We start from the raw sequence: 23,232 nt of genomic DNA, 5'->3' as shown, positions 1-23,232 counted from the left end.
ACCAATATACAGCACTAAAGATTTTCTGATGACACAGTATTACTGATTAATATCCTCCTGAAGAGAATATTTCAAGATGATCCTCAAAATTTGAAAGAGAATTTGATTGCCAGATTAAGAATGAGGCAAAAAGCAAACAATGTAAAAGGTACATTGAACATATTAGAGTGCAAGAATATTGAAACCTAAAGTTGATATGCCTTGGATATGAGCTGGAGAGGAGACATCAAGTTTAGGAAAATCTGGACAAAATTTATCACATTATGTGATATGGAAACCAAAGATGCATAACTCCAGAATAAAACCGATTTTTCATTTCCTCTCAAAACAAAACAGAGTATCTAAAGGTAGTGCCCCACCAGTGTTAAATAGATCAGGCATCTTATGAAACAAAATGTTGGAAATTGAGACAATTTCCCCACCAATAGAAATATTCTCCCCCAAAATATTCCCCAATGAAATCAGTGGGCAGTCATGCATTCTGTGTTTCCTCTCCAATCCACAAAATTGAACTTCCCAAGTGCTTAGTATAGTGCTCTGCACACAGTAAGCGCTCAATAAATGAGATTGAATGAAAGAATGAATAAACACAGATTTGAAGTAGCGACCATCAGCATCACTGGAAAGTACTGAGCATGGCCTAATCGAAAGAGCATGGGCCTGGGAGTCAGAGGATCTGGGCTCTATTCCAGCTCTGCCACTTTGCTGTGGGACTTTGGACAAGTCACTTAATTTCTCAGTTAAAACTGTGAGATTAAGATTAAGACTGTGAGCCCTTTGTGGAGCAGAGACTGTGTCCAACCTGATTATATCTACCCCAGCACTTAGTAATGTGCCTGGCATATAATAAGCGCTTATCAAATACCACTGGGTGAATGGCACTCAACTAGGTGCTTTGGAACAATGGAAGCAAAGCAAGTGACGAGCAATTGGCAACCAGCTCTCCAATTTGGAACAGGAAAAGTATTACGGAAGCAGTGATGCCTAGTGGAAAGAGCAAGGGCTAAACCCGACTCCACCACTTTCATATATATAAATGATATTTGTTAAGCACTTACTATGTTCCAGGCACTGTACTAAGTACTGGGGTAGATTGGACACAGTCTATTTCCCACATGGGGCTCACAATCTGCATCATCATTTTACAGATGAGGTGATAGACACAGAGAAGTGAAGTGACTTGCCCAAGGTCACACAGCACACAAGTGGCAGAGCCAGCATTAGAACCCTGGGCCTTCTGACTCCGAAGCCTGAGCTTTATCCACTAGGCCATGCTGCTTGTCACTGGGCCAGGCTGCTTCTCGCTGGGACACACTGCTTCTCATTGTCTGCTGTGTGGCATTGGGCAAGTCACTTTACTTCCCTTATTATATTATATCTACCCTAGCACTTAGTACAGGATCTGGCATATAGTAAGTGCTTAACAAATTAAAAAACTTAAAGTGCTTAAAAAATTAAAAGTGTACAGTTAACTATGCCACTCACTAATCGAAAAAATACCTTAACCTAAATATACTTTTTCACTCTTTGAGTTTCATCATTGGTTTCACTCAATTGCTCCCTGATTTACTCCTGGTTTAAAAGTCTTTGGCCATTATATTGTAAGATTATTCTGTATTTCCAAATGAATGAAAGGATCATCCTAAACATGTACAGAAGTATAGAAGTATTTAGAATGCAATTATATACACTAACTAGCCCTGACTGATACAGTCTTATCATAACCCACGGTCCTCCAATTAATGGATTTACAAAATAATATTCCATAAAATGATGCACTTCATTAAATTGATTTCAGAACCTTAATTATCTTGAAAATAAAATGTTCTTCAATGAGGAGATGTCAAAAAGAACAATAATTACATTATCCCTCCAAGCATTTTTTGGTACCATGGAATGTTAGATTGGATGGCCCATTTCTGAACCAAATTTGCCCATCACCTTTCAATTTACATTTAGCCATTTATTACAAGTTATGGACAACTTGGTCCGCATCTAGCTTTATCATTTGTTCTCCGAAGTCCACTGTAATAGATTCTGAGATATTGATGTTTCAGACTGAGCAGACACCAAAATGCCTCTGCAGCTTTCCTAGGAAAATTTCTCCAGAAGATGCCTTAGTGTTCAGCCATTTTATACTGGAGAGTTTTATTTACATCATTCCATTATTGCAATTGCCTGTTAAAAGAGATGAGGAAGAATTTAACACTCATTCATTTCTGAAAGAAATGCATACACCCTCTGCTTCCACTTTCTCCCTTCCAACACCCTTGTTGTCACATAATTATTTCTGCCTCTTTCATTACACTGAGAGTTTACTCTCCAAGGTTACTCATTACTTCCTCCTTGCCAAATTTAACAGTCTTTATTTTACCATAACGCTCCTTGATCTTTCAGTGTGGCTTAGTGGAAACAGCATGGGCTTGGAAGAGAGTGGACTTAATAATGATGGCATTTGTTACGTGCTTACTATGTGCCAAGCACTGTTCTAAGCACTGGGGTAGATACAAGGTAATCAGGTTGTCCCACATGGGGCTCAAAGTCTTCATCCCCATTTTACAGATGAGGTAAGTGGGGCACAGAGAAGTTAAGTGACTTGCTCAAAGTCATACAGCTGACAAGCGGCAGAGCTGGAATTAGATCCCACAACCTCTGACTCCCAAGCCCGTGATCTTTCCACTAAGCCACACTGCTTCACTTGGATTCTAATACCAGTTCTGCCACTTGTCTGCTGTGTGACCTTGGAAAAGTCACTTCACTTCTCTGTGCCTCAGTTACAGAAATGGGGATGAAGACTGTTAGGCCCACGTGGGACATGGACTGTGTCCAACCTGTTTACTTTGTATCTACCCCAGCATTATAACAGTGCTGGCACAGAGTAAGTACTTAACAAATATCATAAAAAACTCCTCTGTGCTTCAGTTACCTCATCTGAGCACTGTGTGGGACAAGGACTGTGTCCAACCCAATTATCTTCTATCCACCTCAGTGCTTAGTACGGTGTCGGGCTCGTAGCTTAACAAACACCATTCAAAAAAAAAGTCACTTCTGTTGCAGTGAACTCATATGTGACAATTTTTCACTGTGAGTCCAGGCCAAAGAGCAGTTGGGGATTTAGAGGGACAGGGCCTTGGAGGGGACAGGCTGAGGACCTCCCAAGCACTTAATACAGTGATCTGCACAGAGTAAGTGTGTAATTAATATGACTGACTGACTTTTCTACCCTGACTAAAAACTGTAATACACGTGGAATGAAAGACACTGGGAGCAGTAATAAAAATCTACTTCTCAAACTTGGATTTTTCCCAGTGCTATCCTGTGAACACAATATATGCTTAATAAGGATGGATATTTTAAATACTAGTACTACGACTAATGATAATAATGGTACTTACTAAGTGTCAAACACTGTTCTAAACAGTGGGGTAGATACAAGTTAATCAGGTTGGACATAGTCCCTGTCCCACATGGGGCTCACACTCTTATCCTCATTTTACAATAATAATCATTACTAATAATTATGTATGTGTTAAGCACTTACTATGTACCAGGTACTGTACTAACCACTGGGGACAGAAGCAAATTGGGTTGGACACAGTCCCTGTCTTCCATGGACTTATTCCCCATTTTACAGATGAGGTAACTGAGGCAAAGAGAAGTGAAGTGACATGCCTAAGGTCACACAGCAGATAAGTGGCAGAGCCAGAATTAGAACCCATGATCTTCTGACTTCCAGCCCTGTGCTCTAACCACTACACAATGCTGTTTCCCATCTACTCCTGATTTACTAGAATTTATTTGGTTTTCTTCTTGCTTTCTAGCCACCCTATCTTAGTTTCTTTTTTGTGTTCCTATTATGCCCCTCCTCCTCTAACTGTGGATGTGTCTCTCAAGGATAGGCTATGGAACCCTTTTCTTCACACTTCACACTCACTCCCTTGGAGAGTTCATCTGCTCCAAGAATTCAGCTATCACCTCTCCCCAGATGGTTCTCTCCAACTGAACTGCTAACCCCATGTGCAATTGTGCACTTCCCCTTGAATGCAGGACATCTCCAAATGGATAGCCCACCGGCAATTTAAACTCAGTACAGCTAAAACTAAACTCCTTATTTTCCTGCCCAAATGCCTTCCCCCACTTAACTTTCCCACAGTTGACAACACCACTATTTAATTTGTTTCTGAAGCTCGCAGTCTTGACATTATGTTCAATCCATCACTCTTTTTAATCTCTCCCATTTGATCTGTTGCTAAATCCTGTCAGTTTTTTTCCCACATGTAATGGATCTGCCCCTTCCTCTCCATTCAAATAGCCACCATTATGATCCAGGCACTTGTCATGTCCCAACTTGACTGGAGTATAAACCTCCTTACTGGTCTCCCTGTCTCCAACCTATTCCTTGTCTAGGTTGTAATTCATTCTGCCGTGCAGATCATCTTTTTAAAAAGTCACTCTGCTTCCATTATGCAATGGTTATTCATTCCCCTCCCCATCATATAGAAACTCCTGACAATTGGCTAACAGACTCCATCAGCTCTCTCTTCTCACATATCAAGACTTTTCTCCCACTAAACCCCAGCTCATACTTTTCATTCTCTCAAACTAACCTATTTACTGGACTCACTGATGTCATTCTTGTTTCTCTCAACTCTGACACCTATCAACTCAGATCCTATCACCTTAGAACACGGCCAGCTCGAGGCACTTTAAATTAGTTAAAATTTCATTCTAGCATGCCTACACGTGAATATCACTATTGAATTACTTTTAATGATAAATTTGCAGTGTTTGCTCATTAAGGGCCAAGAACATTTCTGCTAATTCTGTTGTACTGTACTCTTACTCTCCCAAGCACTTAGAGTGATCTGCACATGGTATGCCCTCAATAAATATGATTGATGGATTAACAAGGACACATTCAAAGAAAAGGATCTTGGGAATATAAAATAAAATAAAGCAGAGCCAAGATTATAACCCAGGTCTAATCTTAGAACAGTGCTTAGAATGGTGCTGAGAGCTTAGAACAGTGCTTGGAACATAGTAAGCACTTAACAAATTCCATCATGAGGTCCCCTGACACCCAGGCCATGCTATTTCCACTAGGCCACGCTGCTCCTTGTCTCCTAAAACTTCTTACCAATAGTACCTAAAAAGTGAAATATTACCTTATCTTTCAAGTACTCAGTTGTCAGAGGTCTTCAAAGTTCTCTATAATGGGTTTATTTAGAGTTTCTGGTAGAAACAGAACCAAAACTCCGGCAGATAATCCACTAATTCCAAACACCAGAAATGGTACCATTGGGTTAAAGTATTTCTGTGAAAAAAATTAAGGATTGAAACACATTTTTTCAAACTTTAGAACAATGTGCATAAAACACTATACTTTAACTAAGACACACTATAGTAAAAGCATAACTTTCTAATGTCCGCTGATAAAAATAAACTGCATACTACCTCATCCTGTCCTTAACCTATCTCAATTGTCCCACCAGTGGCTACATAGGGCATCTATCATCAGAAATATTAACTTACTGTCTATGAAGCTGGAAGTCCTTCAAAATTTTCTTATGAAAAACCCAAAGTGACTTATTGAATACCCAATTAATTCCTTAGTAATAAAATATGAATTAGGCATATGTTGGAGAAAGTTACTTTCATTGTAAATGTTTTATTTTGCAATTCATTTTTGTAAAATTAAAAACAAATCACCATTGACGGTATAAAAGGAGCCAAAATCCCACCAAATCTGCAAGCCATTGAACAAACACCTAGGCCGGCATTCCTGTATATTAAAAAAAAAAGTTTGGAATTATAAAAACAATTATGATACAAAAATGGAAAACTGCCCTGAATGCAAAGATAGATAATATGAGAGACACTGTTGATATATTAATCTCTAAACTTCAGGTGCATAACAAGCACCAGATAAAGGGATCAGATTAGCACTTTTGCAGATGCTAAACATTTCTCCCTTCACTAGTCTTTATCTTAGCATACAAGGTGAAAATTTTAAGTATAGTAGTTTTTTTCATATATACCAAAGATATTCTATTGTACTCTCCTAAATTTCAGTTCAGTGCTTCATATTCAGCTGAGGTTCAATAAACACCATTGACTGATTGATTGATAAGAGAACTCTCCTGAGTCTTCTCACCTCCTCAATACTCTATTTCTGCTTCTTTCCCTTTGTCTTGCTTTCTAGCTGTCTCCTAAGAGATCTCCCACCTGTTCCTTAAATCTACCCCCTCTCACCTCCCTAAATCACTTGCTCCTATTCTCCTTCCCTCCCTAATTGCCATTTTAAATTTCTCACTCTGGGTGATAATCAGATATTCATGATACATATTCATAATTTGTTTATATTAAGGTCTGTCTCCCTGTCTAGACTGTAAACTCCTTGTTGGCAAGTAACATGTCTGCCAACTCGGTTACATGGTACTCTCCCAAGCACTTAGTACAGTGCCCTGCACACAGCAATCACTCAATAAATACTGATGATTGACTGATATAATCCCTTCCAATTGTCACCATCTCCAATGAGCCTAAAAGCTGATCACAAGATAAGCAAGTTGGACACAGTTCCTGTCCAACATGGGGCTCAGAGTCTTAATCAACACTTTACAGATAAGGTAACTGAGGCACAGAGAAGAGAAGTGACTAGCCCAAGGTCACTCAGCAGACAATTGGCGGAGCTGGGATTAGAATCCAGGTCCTTCTGACTCCCAGGCCCATGTTCAAATCCACTAGGCCACATTGCTTCTCATTTGTTAAGTGCTTACCATGTACCAGGCACTGTACTAAGCACTGTGGTAGAAGCAAACTAATCAGGTTGGACACAGTCCATGTCCCACATGGGGCTCACAATCTTAATCCCCATTTCAACTACGAGGAAAATCAGGCACAGAGATTTTGGTTCTCTCTCTCTCTCTCTTTCTCTCCATTCCTGGGACCCAATGTTCTGCCTGACTTTCTGCTCAGCTTTTAGGCTCATTGGAAATGGTGACAATTGGAAGGGATTATATCAGTCAATCACTGGTATTTATTGAGTGATTACTGGGTGCAGGGCACTGTACTAAGTGCTTGGGAGAGTACAATGTAACAGAATTGGCAGACATGTTACTTGCCAACAGGGAGTTTACAGTCTAGATAGGGAGATAGACATTAATATAAACAAATTATGAATATGTATGGAAGTACTGTGGAGCTCAGGGTGGGGTGAATAATATCAACTGCTTAAAGGGTAAGGATTAGGGGAGGGATTAGGGGAAATGAGGGATTGGTTGGGGAAGGCCACCTGGAGGAGATGTGACTTTAATAAGGGTTTGAAGGTGGAAGGAGTGACAGTCTGTCAGATATGGAGGGAGAGGGAGTTCCAGCCAGAGGCAAGATGTGGGTGAAAGATGAGCAGTGAGATAGACCAGATCGAGGCGTAGTGAGTAGGCTGGCATAAGAGGAGCAAAGTGTGCAGACTGGGTTGCAGTAGGAAATCAGTGAGATAAGGTAGGAAGTGGCAAGGTAATTGAGTGCTTCAAAGCCGATGGTAAGGAGTTTCTGTTTGTTGTAGAGGAGGATAGGCAACCACTGGAGGTTCTTGAGGAGTGGGGAGAGGTGGATTGAATGTTTTTTAGAAAAATGATCAGGGGAGCAAAATAAAATATGGATTGGGGTGGAGAGAGACAGGAGTCAGGGAAGTCAGCAAGGAGACTGATGCAATAATCAAGGTGGGATATGATAAGTGCTTGATCTCTCTATTTGTCAATATGCTTATGCTTGCCTTCCCCATTGCAGTGCATGCTCTTTGTAAGCAGGGAACAATTCAAGTATGATACACTGTACTTCCCACCTGCCAAGTCCAGGGTACCACATCAAATGAGCAATCAATAACTACCTCTAATACAACTTCTTTTACTACTAGTCTACTGAAATAAAAAACAATAGATAATCCCATAATTCACAGAACTAAAAATGTACAGAAGTCATCATCAACAGATTAATAACAGCATTACTGATTGCCTAATGTGTGCACAAGACTGTACTAGGAATTATTTTAAATGTGCAAAACAAGTTACAATCTACCGTGTGAGAGAGCTGGCATAAAATGATAAGCATATAATAATTAAATCACTCCAGGAGGCCTACCCAGACCCTTGTCATCAACTCCCCCTACCCTCCTATCACCCCAACTTGTTCCCTGGCTCTACCCAACCACCCCCCCACCCAACAGAACTTGTGTATATGTGTACATATCTCTATAATTCTATTTATTTATTTTAATGACTGTTTTACTTGTCCTGATGTGCATATATCTCTAATTCTATTTATTTATATTGAAGCTATTGATGCCTGTTTACTTATTTTTGATGTCTGTCTCCCCCCTTCTAGACTGTGAGCCTGTTGTGGGCAGGGATTTTCTCTCTTTGTGGCTGAATTGTACTTTCCAAGCGCTTAGTACAGTGCTCTGTACACAGTAAGTGCTCAATAAATATGATTGAATGAATAAATGAATGAACATCTTTATACTTAGCCAAAAATTTCCCAGTATATATTGATTTTGTTTATGAATGGATCAACAATGTGTATTTAAACCATTTGCAATTTTATCTCAAATGCAGGCACAGATTGATTTTTCTCAATTGATAAAGGTTGAGAAACCCTTACTATGGGATTTTGGAAAATTCTATCAATCTGTGTATCATGCTCTTGAAAAATCAACCTATCCCTGCCAGATTTAGGCTAAGCATGGTGTAAGATTTTACATGGATTAATGGACCCATGGCATTTGACAGGAATGAACTTTAATGACAGGGTTATCACTCTACCCTACCCCCACATCCCTGCTCAAACCAAGTGGAATATGTTTCCTCAGCCATGAAGCTAATAAATACAAATGTAAGAAATAGGATAGGAATTCCTAAAATGGAAAGGTTACTGATTCTCAAAATGATCCTGGTAAAATGACTAAACTGCATATGTGTATGATCACAGACTGAACTTTGGAACACTACTAACATACTCTACTCAAGTCTTCCAAAGGCTCAGTACAATGCTTTGCACACAATAAGCTCTCGATAAATACCACTGACAGGTTAATGACAAAGTAGATTAAGCATGCAAAATGAAGTTACTGTTGGATGCATAGAAATATCAAATAGTGTTTAATTTTTCAATTTTCAACCATCATTTTTTCGTAAATTATGTCAATGACAGTAAAAAATTTTGCAAGTCAAGTAATTTATACTGATTCCTAAAAGCTTTTTTTAGCAGTTGGCAAAGCCTGGTGCTGACACTAGATGGAGCTGACGTTATACATTCCAGATAGCTAGGTATTGAAACTGACATTCAATCCTTTAATCCTTTTAGAGAAGCAGCGTGCTCAGTGGACAGAGTCCGGGCTTGGGAGTCAGAGATCACGAGTTCGAATCCCACCTCTGCCACTCGTCACTTGTGTGACTGTGGGCAAATCACTTAACTTCTCTGTGCCTCAGTTACCTCATCTATAAAATGGGGATTAACTGTGAGCCCCACGTGGGACAACCTGATTACTCTGTATCTACCCCAGTGCTTAGAACAGTGCTCAGCACATAGTAAGCGCTTAACAAATATCAACATTATTAAAACAACATGTCAAAAATTCCAAGAAAATTATACTTCTTATTTCTCCCTTCTTATTCTTCTTATTATATATTCTACTTCTTAGAAGAATTATATTATAATTATATAATATAATATAATTATAATTATATAATTATAATATAATATAATTATATATTCTTCTTAGAAGAATTATACTTCTTATTTCTACAGATACCCAGCTCTGTATCCAATAGAGATACACATTTACAGGTTGTAAATGTGGTAAACTACCCTTCAACACTTCTTTTATAAGAGAAAAATGATTTAAACGTGCATTTTAAAATTTCTAGTGCTTATTCTTCCTGCTTAAGTATTCCTGGACTGTGAGCTCCAGGAGCGACAAGGACTGTGTCCAATCTAATTATGCTTCATCTACCCAGTGGTTAGCGCATATTAGCTACTTAAATACTGTCATCATTACGTTAGGGCTAAGAAAAAGTGGGCCTGTGGGAAGTTGCATTCCCCATATGAAAATTCTATTTTAATTACACAAATTTGAATCATTAATTTCAAAAAATGTGAAGCTATAATAATAATAATAATGATGATGATGTTGGTATTTGTTAAGCGCTTACTATGTGCAGAGCACTGTTCTAAGCGCTGGAGGAGATACAGGGTAATCAGGTTGTCCCTTGTGAGGCTCACAGTTAATCCCCATTTTACAGATGAGGTAACTGAGGCACAGAGAAGTTAAGTGACTTGCCCACAGTCACACAACTGCCAAGTGGCAGAGCTGGGATTCGAACCCATGACCTCTGACTCCCAAGCCTAGGCTCTTTCCACTGAGCCACACTGCTTCTCCATAATAGATTAATAGATTAATCTATTAATAGATTAGTAGATTAATATAAAAAGTAATAGATTAATTACTGCAAAATAATGTATTCAAAATATGCTAGCAGTCATTTTCCAAATTCATTTACAAACAGTGAGTGTTGATCATGATGCAAAGTACCTTATTACTGTAGGGTAGAGTTCAGATGTATAAATGTAGACAATGTTGAAGGCAGCACTCACAGTCAATTTTCCACCCAAGGCTAACCATGTGGGGCTGACAAGAAAATCTGTGGAAAGAGAAAATGAAAGGCTACAATAAAATAAACCATGTTAACATTTTAGTCTGAATTTCATTGGAAAACAGTTTTTTTCACAGGACAACTACTTCAGCAAAGTATTTACTTGCTTGGTGCTACAGTAAGATAAAAATGGAAAAAAATAGCTCCACAAAAGTGTATCATTTCTGAACCCATTAGAAAATTTGGAACAGGACTGAAGAAACTGCTTTCCCTCCCACTGCCTCCCACCCCATCCTCCAAAAAAGCATACCATGATGCCTAATTGTTTTGTTTTGTTGTCTGTACCCCCCCCCTTCTGGACTGTGAGCCTGTTGTTGGGTAGGGATTGTCTCTATCTGTTGCCGAATTGTACTATCCAAGGGCTTAGTACAGTGTTCTGCACACAGTAAGCACTCAACAAATACAATTGAATGAATGAATTAAATTAATTAATTAATACAGAACAAGTGAGACATTCAATACACACTCCTATTCCACAAAATGAGAGGAGACAGCAATCAAGGCTGCCAATTGCTGAGGATACTTTTCACATATGTGAATGAAAATGATGACTTTCCAACATCTTTATTACCAGACTTAGTGGAGGAGAGCAGGCACTCTTGGGGGGAAGGAAGGGGTGGGAAAGTTGTGGATTGTTCTCCTGGGGCAGCTGGCCAGACTCAGGACAAACTTCACTTCTAGACATCGGCCTTACTGGCCTTTGTATGACAAAGCAGCAGAGGCTGTGGTGGAGGCAATGACACTCTTGGGACTCCTGTGGCTCATATACCAGTGTGATGGTAGCCCCCACTGACGAACACCTGAGTATTTCTACCCCCTTTAAGGACACAGCCTGTTTTAGTGTGTTCATGCGGATTATCTATGAATTTACAGAAAGTTGGCAACCCTGAAGGCTCTCTCTTTAGATTCCATCTATGGACCACAGTCTAGGTAGATTCCAGCTGGCTTGATCCCAATCCTCCTCACTAATAACCTACATTACTGTGCACTTAGAATACCCACTGGGGCACCGGCTGCTTATTGCTAACGAAAATAGCTAGCAAACAATAGTTGCCCCATGTACTATCCTTCTGATCAAAAGCTAGTTTTACCATTTCTTCTTCTCAGAAGAGGAAAATGAGGCTTAAAACAATAATATTTTCCCAACACCTCTGGCACCCAGCCCAGGGAATCCATGTATTGGTCCAGGATTCAAAAACCTTTCTGTGGTGAGCCTTTCCATGCGTCACAGAATGGACTAGACCAGACGGGGGCGGGGGGGGAAGAGCTGTGCCTGTTTTCAACTTTCTGGTCATCAGGCTAATCCCTGGATAAAGCCTACTGGGCCTGGGAATCAGAGGACCTGGGATTCATTCACTCATTCAATCGTATTTATTGAGCACTTACTATGTGCAGAGCAAGGTACTAAGTACTTGGAATGTACAATTTGGCCACAGAGAGAGACAATCCCTGCCCAATGATGGGCTTACATTATAATCGGGGTAGACAGATGGACAAAAACAAGACAACTTAATCACGATAAATAGAATCAAGGGGCTGTACACCTCATTAACAAAATAAATAGGGTAATAAAAATATATACAATTGAGCACAGTGCTGAGGGGAGGGGAAGGGAGAGGGGGAGGAGCAGAAGGAAAGGGGGGAAAGGGGGCTTAGCTGAGGGGAGGTGAAGGGGGAGCAGAGAGGGAGCACAGGGAGGAAAGGGAAAAGGGGAAGCTCAGCTCAGTCTGGGAAGGCCTCTTGGAGGAGTTGAGCTCTCAGTAGGGCTTTGAAGAGGGGAAGAGAGTTAGTTTCACAAAGGTGAGGAGGGAGGGCATTCCAGGACAGCAGGTGGACGTGGGCCAGGGGTCGACGGTGGGATAGGCGTGAACGGGGGACAGTGAGGAGGTGAGCGGCAGAGGAGCGGAGCATGCGGGGTGGGCAGGAGAAAGAGAGAAGGGAGGAGAGGCAGGAGGGGGCAAGGTGATGGAGAGCCTTGAAGTCCAGAGTGAGAAGTTTTTGTTTCGTGCAGAGGTTGATAGGCAACCACTGGAGGATTTTAAGGAGGGGAGTGACATGCCCAGAGCGTTTCTGCAGGAAGATGATCCAGGCAGCGGAATGAAGACTAGACTGGAGCAGGTGGAGGCAGGAGGAAGGGAGATCAGAGAGAAGGCTGACACAATAATCCAGTCGGGATATTAAGAGAGCTTGTACCAGTAAGATAGGATGGATGGAGAGGAAAGGGCGGATCTTGGCGATATTGTAAAGGTGAGACCGTCAGGCATTGGTGATGGATTGGATGTGTGAGGTGAATGAGAGAGCTGGGATCTGATCCCGGCTCCACCATTTGCCTTCTATGTGACTTTGGGAAAGTCACTTTTACTTCTCTGTGCTTCACTTCATCTGTAAAATGGAGACTGCATATCAGTTCTCTATCCCTCTTAGACTGTGAGCCCCGTGTGGTAAAAAGACTCTGTCTGACCTGATTATATTTTATCTACACTAGTGCTCAATACAGTTCTTCGCACAGAGTAAACATTTAATAAGCACACTCATTATTGTTGTTGCTACTTATTATCATCATTATTGTTATTACTAATCGCCCCTGCAAATTCAGACTTAAGAGCAGGAACATGGTCATAGCTGGAGCCCCACCAACCCTAGCACCATCCAAACATCAGCACCAGCTTGGGCTTTGACAGTGTTCCCCTAGGCTGGACTCTAGCCCATTTGCTGCTGAGTTAAGCAAGCCAAACTTAACCCGAAGGCCCAGGTTGCCAACTCAGTGCTGCCGATGAAGGGGCAAGAACAGATTGAGTATTTCTGAAGCCATTAGTCTGTAAGCTCCTCCATTAAATTGTAAGCTCCTTGAAGACAGGGATCATGTCTATTGCACTGCATCCTTCTATTGCACTACATCCTCCCAAGCACTCAGTCCAGTGCTCGGCACACATCCAATAAATACCACTGATTGAAGCATTCTGGGCCACCCTAGACTTAGACTAAAGTAATCCTTTCTTCTGAAGTATTCATTCATTCATTCATTCAATCAATCATATTTATTGATCATTTACTATGTGCAGAGCACTGTACTACTCACTTGGAATGTACAGTTTGGCAACAGATAGAAACAATCCCTGACCAATAATGGGCTCATAGTCTAAATGGGGGAGACAGAGGCAAAGCAAAACAGAACAAAGCAAAACAAGTAGTCTGGCATCAATATCATCAAGATAAATAGAATCATAGATATATACACATCATTAACAAAACAGAGTTATAAATAATATATACAAATATGCACAGTGCTGTGGGGAGGGGAAGGGGGAAGAGCAGAGGACGGGAAAAGGGGGAATGGGGAGGGAAGCAGGAGCAGAGGGAAAGGGGGCTCAGTCTGGGAAGGCCTCCTGGAGGAGATGAGCTCTTAGTAGGGTTTGGAAGAGAGTTAGTTTGGCAGATGTGAGGAGGGAGGGCATTCCAGGAGAGCGGTAGGACGTGGGCCAGCGATGGACAGCTGGACAGGTGTGAATGAGAGACCGTGAGGAGTTGAGCAGCAGAGGAGCGGAGTGTATGGGGTAGGAAGTAGAAGGAGAGAAGGGAGGTGAGGTAGGAAGGGGCAAGGTGATGGAGAGCTTTCAAGCCAAGAGTGAGGGGTTTTTGTTTCATGCAAAGGTTGATAGGCAACCACTGGAGGTTTTTAAGGGGAGTGACAAGCCCAGAGCATTTCTGTAGGAAGAAGAGCCAGGCAGCATAATGAAGAATAGACTGGAGTGGGGAGAGACAGGAGGATGGGAGATCAGAGAGGAGGGTGACACAATAATCCAGTCAGGATATTATGAGAGCTTGTACCAGCAAGGTAGCAGTTTGGATGGAGAGGAAAGGGCGGATCTTGGCGATATTGTGAAGGTAAAACAGGCAGGCGTTGGTGATGGATTGGGTGGGCGGGGTGAATGAAAGAGCAGAGTCAAGAATAACACCAAGGTTGCGGGCCTGTAAAACGAAAAGTATGGTAGTACCGTTCCCAGTGACAGGGAAGTCAGGGAGAGGGCAGGGTTTGGGAGGGAAGATAAGGAGCTCAGTCTTAGACATGTTGAGTGAAGTGAAGCAGGTATACAGGGCTTATGATGGGGTGGGGAGTTGGGGGCTGGGTCCCATGAGGAAGGGCCAGTGGTCTGAGATTGAGGGAAGATAGGAAAGAAATACATACACACACACACACACACACACACAGAGGATTTACACAAAAATATGTTCCTGTCTCACACAAACCTACAAACTTTTCACATACATATCCACTACTTCCCCATACTGGCCTGAAAAGCTCACAAATACAAACCAAATCCAAAAATCGAAATGTACTTGGCAGAGTAGTTCAGAGGGGTACATCCAATTGAAGCAGCAAAGCTGCTCCTCCACTGTGGCCATTTCCCTATCTCATACAGCAATCAGCTCTAGCCGGGATTCTTCTCCACTAGGCTGTAAGCTCCTTGAGGGCAGGGATCATGTATGCCAAATTACTTTACTGTACACTTCCAACAGTTAGTACAGTGCACTGCACAAAGTAAACACTCAGTAAATGCCACTGATTGATTCTCCCGAGAAGTGCTGACATGGCCACCACTACTGCTACTGGGTTTTGATCCCTGGAGGGTTCTGGGAATGAGGGACTACATTCTAGATTGGAAGCCCTAGGGAGAAGATCTTGTCAGCAGCAGCAGCAGCAATGGTAATAGCAGCTCAAATTGTGAGGAAGAACAGGGGCAGGGGCAGATTTCCAACTGAGATGGGGAAATAGCTGCGGGGGAATGGAGCAGTTGTATTGCCTTGTTTTTTCTCTCTCCGATGGCTTAGCCCATGGCAACAGAAGCCATCACTCCCACTGTTGTTTGGCAGTGTGACAGCAGCAGAAAAGGAAGCCACAGTCACCACTATCACTACCCCACTGAATGAAAGGGTGACCTCATGGAGTACTGCCAACCAGAATTTGGGTGCCAGGACAGGGGCCCAAATTTTGTTATCGCCTCTTCTATTGGGAAACATCCAGTCACTTTAGGAAGCTCTAAATGTACAAAGAAAATTCCTTATAGATATCACTGTACTACCTATGGGTTTGTTTTACATCATGCAGCAATTCTGGGAAGATATTTGTCAAGGAAGTGAAGGATCGGATTTCCTCTGCATCTCTAAGGGCAGTTCTGGAAGGCAGATGAGACAATCTCCTCTAAACCTTGGTCATTTTGCTGATCCTCTCAGACCCTCCACTTTGACAGCTGTCTGTTCCTCAGCTGTCACAGAATGGTAGACTCTGATTGTGAGAGGGGAGAGGGCCAATGAGGGGGGGCAAGATGGCTTCCAAAACAACAGCCACTGCCCGAGATCCTGTACCATCTCTGCATTGGCTCACACTGTTGTTATGCCATTTTGGCTGCCTTTATATGCAAACTGTTTTCCATCAAATGTTGGTTAATCCGTTAGTGTGTTTGGACATTAATGGATGGGAATGAACAATTCAGGCATTTGAAACCTAATTATTCTTTTAAATCCATTGTGAGAAATCAAGACTTGCTTTATTAGGCTGATTATAGCATCCCTTGGAATATTTTACAGTTTTAATTTTTTTCCTCTTCTTTTTAGAAAAAATAACAGGGAGGTCAGATTCTACAAGGAACAAGCATTATATCATGCTGGGAAGTGAGTCACACTGCATCATCCAGAGAACTGAGTCAGGACAAAACTGACTCACATCTTTCTGAGCTAAAAACCTTTTCTGGTCATATCTTGCTGGAAAATGACTCATTTTCTACCTTTACAAGCTCCCCTCCACATGAAATCCATTTGAAATTTAACTGGTTTATAAAATTTAAGAACTCTATATGATCCGTGCTGATATTATCATCTGTAAACATCATCTCATCACTGAAATACTATGTGAAAATGCAAACTACCTGTCTGTTTTTAGAAAATATCACAGCCAATCATTCAGTAGCATTTATGGAGCTCTATTGTGTGCAAGTATTAAGCACTTGGGAAAATATAACAGAGTTGGTGGATATGGTCCTTGCCCACAACAAGCTTATAGTCTAAAAAGGGAGAAAAATATTAACATAATTTACGGATATATCCCTAAGTACTGTGGGGCTGAGGATAAAGTGAATATCAAGTGTTTAAAAGATACAGATACAAGTACATAGTCTATGCAGAATGGAGAGGAAGTGGGAAAATGTAGGGATATGAGAGCTTAATCAGATTCCTTAGTTGGGCTCCTTCTATGCCTCTCACCACCTAACTATGGGTGTCCCTCAGGGTTCAGTTCTGGTTCCCCTTTTACTTTCCATCTACAATCACTCCCTTGGAGAACTCATTTGCTCCCTCATCTCTCTTTCTCTATGCAATCTCGTATTTCCCTCTGCCTTGAAGACATCTCTACTTGGATGTCCTGCCGTCACCTCCAACTTAACATGTCCATCCTTCCTGTCTTATCCTTGAGTCCTCTCTCATTGAACCCATATATTCAGTCTATCACTAAGGTCAGTTCAACCTTCACAACATCACTAAAATCTGCCCTTTCCTCTCCATCCAAACTGCTACCATGTTGGAGAAGTAGAGTGGATAGAGCACGGGCCTGGGAGTCAGAAGGTCATGGGTTCTAATCCCAGCTCTGCCACTTGTCTGTTGTGTGGCCTTGGGCAAGTAATTTCATTTCTCTGGGCCTCAGTTACCTCATCTGTAAAATAGGGATTGAGATTGTGAGCCCCACAGGGGATGGACTCTTCCAACCTGATTTACTTGTATCCACCCTAGCGCTTAGTACAGTGCCTGGCACATAGTTAAATAGTTAAGCACTTAACAAATACCATTATTATGATTGTTATTATTATTAATAATCCAAGCACTTATCCTATCCTGCCTTGATTACTGCAGCAGCCTCTTTGCCGGCCAGAGAGATATAGGAGGAGAACCAGGAGAGGACATTGTCAATAAAGCCAAGGTTGGATAATGTTTCCAGAATAAGGGGGTGGACCACAGCAGTAAAGGCAGCTGAGAGGTCAAGGAAGATTAGAATGGAATAGAGGCCACTGGATTTGGCAAGAAGGAGGTCAATTGATGACCTTGGAGAAGGCATTTTCTGTGACGGGGGAGAAAGCCAGGAAGAAACAACCCCATTAGAACCTATGTTAAAATAGAGAGTTGGAATGAAAAGAAAATATATAATTTGGCAATTGTTGCATATTATCACCATTTTAGTGCCAGATTTGAAGACGACCTTACATAAAACAACGTATTCATTTTAAAATATGGAAATTGGAAAGTACTGAACAAGGGTTGGAGTTCCAAAACCTCTTAAAACAAGATAAAATGAGATGTTCTTCAAGAACTCTGAAAATGCAATTATCAAATTAGAAAAAAAATTTTTTAAATGTATACCCTAATTTGACACCAATTATACCATACAAACCTAGTACTATATTGAAAGGTCTTTTTTGCCTAGGATTAAAAAACACAATAAATTTCAGGTCAATGAGCATCATTTATATTTTCTGCCTCTTCCATTTTTAATGAGTTTCCAAAAAAGTGTTATGGGTTTCGTAGCACTCCAACCAATTAAGGGAAAAGCGCAAGTACTCAACATATTTTATACTTACCTGAGTGTTCAGGTAAAAATGTGGAAAATATGCAGGCAAATCCAGCAAAAATGAGAAAAACGGCAGTGGTTTTTTGTCTTCCTGCCCTAGAAGTAAAGGAGTAGAAGGCTGATGTCCATAAATAAGGCATTCAGAGTTCTAGCAAAGTAAGTCACTAAACACTTTGGACCTCTCATTATTCCTGACTGAGTCAGGAAAATGACACTTATCAAGCTGACCTGATAGAACCATGGCTAAGTCTACATTTTGAACAGTATGCTCTATTATTTCTATTACTTGACACAAATTGCCTATTAATAGTCTCTCTCCCACATTGCTTACCCTACCATTACCGGAAAGGTCTTACACTGCAACTCTCTGAACCCAACTACTCAAGATTATATTCTTTCTCTAACCTTTCCCTTATTTTTCTAGAAAGAGTTTTATGTGCATAGGCTAGTCTTTAATTTTCATCTATTCTAATCAGTTTTTCCTCCCAAGGAGATATTCTTAGGAAAAAATTAGTTTCAAAATTACTTACAAATTCACCACTAAAATGTGCAAAATGAATATAAAACTATGAAGAATGTGCCGTTTATCCACGGGGCCTAATTGGGTCTATGGAATACAAACTTTCCTTGTGACAGCCTTGTCTAATTCTACAATCCCATGCTGCCATGTCATGGGACTCATAGATGTTTTAATAGTGAACTGTAAACTGAAGATGTTACACAAAAAGATCCTGAACCATGGTGTCGAACGGAGACACTACTGACGGAGCTATTAATTTTAGGTTATGAACTTTTGAAAAGCCCTTTTGAGTTATTCTCAGTGACTCTTAATTGAGCAAGAGAATTGTTTAGACCTACCACCAGCATAAAAATTAAAATAAAGGGGATGAAACCTCACAAATAAAAATGGACCTTAGCTTTAGATAGAGGTTCTGATTGTGCATTGTGGGCAAGGGATATGCCTGTTACACTGTTGTTTGTACTCTCCCAAGGGCTCAGTACAGTGTCCTGCACAAGATAAGCACTCAATATATACAACTGATTGAAAGGCACATTGGCTTGTACCTACATTATTCACTTTGGTTACTCTATTTCTAAATTCATTAGATCTCCCCAGAGTATAAACTCCTTTTAGACAGAGAATGTGCCAATTTTCTGTATTTTCTCATTATACTTTTAGACAGTTTTTGTACTTCCTAAGTATTGGGTACAGTGCATTTCACCTAGTGGGTACCCACTAGTACCCACCTAGTGGGTACTATTACCTAATGCCACAATGGCACCCCACTTTACTACTACTACTAATAACAATAATGATAACAAGAAGAAGAAGGCTGGTCTTATCACCCAATTCTTTTATTCTTTATTTATGCTTTATGGCATCACTGGACAGCTTACTGCCTAAGTGGCAGTCTTCAGCTTTGCAATGCTAATGAAATCTTTGATTTTGGGTTTTCCCATGTGGCCGATATTTAAACTTGGACTTCTTCAGGCTTAATTAAAGTCTACAGAGGTTTACTGTCTTTTCAAAGCTATTCAAAATTATCTGCATTGCCTACTTGCTTCCAGGGCAGACTGATAAGTATAAAATAACTCCTGGATCATGAGCTCACAGATTTCTGGCAACGTTCATATGCATTACTAAGAGGAGGAGTTATGAATATCACAAAGCATATCCATAACCCTAATGATTGATATCAAGAACGGCAGCTACTCTTTCTCAAAATACCTTGTGTTGCCATCATCAGAGACAAAATACTGGGCTGGTCCACTGGTTTGACTTAGTAGAGGGTTTAATATGTTCTTGAAACCTGTTGAGTTGGAAGCTTTTCCAAAAGACTGAGGAGAAAATTCTACCATCAGCACCAGCCTCCTTGTTTTATCTTCCAGCATGCTACATAAAATGGCTTAAATAAAATTGGTCCTGCTACACATTCCGCTTCACTGCTCTGATGATAGGACATGACCTGTCACCCTTAATTCTGCCGTGACCTGTCATGGTACTATGGAGTAAACTTTGGATCTTTTCAAGGCTATCAAACACAGTCTTCTGATGGGGTCAAATATTTTGGTCAGGAAAATGACTATAGCACAGATAACTTGACATTAGTCCATGTGTTTCTCTTCTGTAAGCCTGCAGCCAAGATCATGTCAATAAATATTGGCTCAGTTCACTGAACAAAAATGCCATTCATCAGTGCTCTTAGTGGGTTATCTTTGGCTTATCTGTTTGTTTGAAATCTTATCTCAGAAATTTCACCACCTTCCACTTATGTGTTTGCTCACTATTACATTCACTCATCCAGCAAAGGAACATATCTCAAAAAAAAGAAAAAACGAAGAAGCAGTTTATAAGGCAGAGGGGGAAGTCTATGAAGGTGATTCCTCCACTTTCTCCATCCCTGTAAGTCAAAATTTCTGGCCAAATCAATTTACTGCAAACTATACTATGTAGACAGGGGTACATAAAGGGTGGAACCTCTGCTTTCTGGTCCCCTTCATGAAAAACGGGAGATTTCTAACTGAGAAATCATTTAAGAAATCAAACTAACCTAATGATTCCAAACAATGCCCAGGGTCAGGCTGGGGTAAGAGATAAGTGGCTTTCTGCTCCTTTAAAGCCTAGATAATGAAAAGACCTGGCCTTGTATGGTCTGGCACTAACCCGGCCTATGACTTTGGCCGGGGCACTAAGTCTCAGTGTCCTTATTTGTAAAGTGTAGCTTAAAATATCAATTTATCTCAGAGAGAGAATTGATTACTGTAATAAACATCACTGCAAAATATTTATGGAAATGAGCATTCATGATATATTCTTAATGCCCATCTATTAAAGAATAAAATGACATGTGAATTCAGCCCTGCAGAGATCTGTTTGCCTAGCTACTTATCTGGAGATGGAAATAATTTATGGCAGACCAGTGACAAATATTGTTTGCCTTGTTTATTTCATTATCTGGGTAACCCATATTATGATAACTTGATAAACTTTCCAATTTACAGTGATGATTGATTTAGAGTAGGCCACCCAGGGGTATGACACATACAGATATGAACTTTAGATTCCAAGCCCAGATAAGTCCCATGGCCAACCAGCAATATCCTTAATAGGCTTCCCTAAATACCCAACTCCCCACTCAGTACCTATCTGTTGTACAATTGGGTTTACCTCAGTCCAAATAACTATTGGATACCAGGACTGAAGCCACCAGCTCTCAGTGACTAGGATGTTATGTGACCTTGGTTAAGTCACTTAACATTTCTGTGCCTCAGTTCCTCCATATGTAAATTGGGGATTAAATACCTTTTAATCCCTTCTCTTAGACCATGAGCCCTATGTGGGCAGGGACTGGGTCCAACCTGATAACTTTGGGTCTACCCCAGATTTTCCCCCTATGGACTGTAAATACCTTGTGGGCAGGGATCATCTTTACCAACTCTATTATACTGTAATAATAATAATAATAATAATAATGGTATTTGTTAAGTGTTTACTATGTGCCAAGCACTGTTCTAAATGCTGGGGTAGATACAGGCAATCAGGTTGTCCCATGCAGGCCTCACAGTCTTCATCCCCATTTTACAGATGAGGAAACTGAGGCACAGAGAAGTTAAGTGACTTGCCCAAGGTCACATAGCAGGCAAGTGGCAGAGCCAGGATTAGAACCCACGACCTCTGACTTTCAAACCCATGCTCTTTCCACTAAGTCATATTGCTTTCTCAGGTGCTTAGTACAGTGCCCTCCCCATAGTAAGTGGTCAAAAAATACCACTAATTGACACAGAGTAAGCACTTAACAAATATCACAATCATTATTATTACTATTGTGATTACCATCAATCATCATCATAATAATAAGCTGGGGCTCTGAATCTCATCTGCAGAGGACTGCCAGGAGGTGAGATCTGTGACCACAACTGATCTAATGGTAACTGGAATCAATACATGCTTAACCTCATCTAACTCAGAGAACTAGTGTAGAAAGGGCACAGGTCTGGGAGTCAGAGGACCTGGGTTCTAACCCCTACTCTGGCACCTCTCTGCTTGTGTGACCTAGGAAAAGTCACATCACTTTTCTGTGTCTCAATTACCTCATCTGTAAAATGGGGATTAAGACTTTGAGCCCCACACTGGACTGTGCCCAACCTGATTATATTGTATCTGTGCCAGTGCTTAGTACAGTGCCTGGCACATAGTAAACACTCAACAAATACTACTTGAAACAAAAAGTATTACTGGGATTTATGTCATCCCTTCAGATTTCAATCAACTTGAAGACAGTGATCATTCCATGTATTACTTCAATATATTTCAATAGGGCCTAACAAATCTCTTTCCTGAGTTGTAATTCACAGCTTCAAGCCCATCATCACATAATTCTAGTTTGGATTCTTTTTGTCCAAATGTGTTAACATTGCACTTGCTCAAAATGAAGCTAAACTGCGCTTTTTTAAAAATTCTGGTCACACAGCTTTAGGAGGCCTCCCTAAAGTTTAGCCCCATCTGAACAGGATCAGAGGAACTGGACTTGCAGCAGCCAGCTGCAGGTCGCCTCTGTCCAGAACGTGCGAAGGCCACTCTGCCTGTACCAAGTGAGGAGCCGTGGGATGGGTGAGTGTCCCGTCCTGCTAAGCGCTTGTGGGGTTGGAAGCCAGACACTTCACCATGGGTAACGTTTAAATGGATTTGATGTCGAAGTGGATGCCTCCCCACGGGGGCGTGAATATGGTGGGAGCTAGCCGCCTCATCAAGTGCAAGTCTCCTGCCCCTTCCTACCTCTCCTCCCTTCTCTCTTTCTACTGCCCACGCTGCACGCTCCGCTCCTCTGCCGCCCACCTCCTCACCGTCCCCTGTTCTCGCCTATCCCGCCATCAACCCCTAGGCCACGTCCGCCCGCGGTCCTGTAATGC

The 23,232-nt window shown here is 41.1% G+C and overlaps 1 protein-coding gene across 6 annotated transcripts in view; it reads right to left on the bottom strand.

Annotated features, from left to right (window-relative positions):
* Window positions 1-23,232, bottom strand: part of LOC100079997 (solute carrier family 22 member 15-like) — an 87,350-nt gene that overhangs the window by 12,692 nt on the left and 51,426 nt on the right. For 2 of the 6 annotated variants that reach the window (XM_029060962.1, XM_029060965.1), the window contains 5 exons: window positions 18,332-18,417; window positions 10,589-10,697; window positions 5,710-5,782; window positions 5,166-5,314; window positions 1,949-2,178 (listed from right to left, as the gene is read on the bottom strand). In XM_029060962.1, coding sequence (XP_028916795.1) covers window positions 5,189-5,314; window positions 5,710-5,782; window positions 10,589-10,697; window positions 18,332-18,417 — 394 coding nt within the window. In that variant the 3' untranslated portion in view covers window positions 1,949-2,178; window positions 5,166-5,188. Of the gene's footprint in view, window positions 1-1,948; window positions 2,179-5,165; window positions 5,315-5,709; window positions 5,783-10,588; window positions 10,698-18,331; window positions 18,418-23,232 lie in introns of those variants that run through there. The other 4 variants (XR_003757932.1, XM_029060963.1, XR_003757933.1 and 1 more) reach the window with 3 other exon arrangements.

The sequence above is a fragment of the Ornithorhynchus anatinus genome, chromosome 3 (genome assembly GCF_004115215.2).
Source record: "Ornithorhynchus anatinus isolate Pmale09 chromosome 3, mOrnAna1.pri.v4, whole genome shotgun sequence".
NCBI classification, from domain to species: Eukaryota; Metazoa; Chordata; class Mammalia; order Monotremata; family Ornithorhynchidae; genus Ornithorhynchus; species Ornithorhynchus anatinus.
The sequence above is the reverse complement of the archived record's forward strand: the minus strand, read 5'-3'. Positions and strand labels throughout refer to the sequence as shown.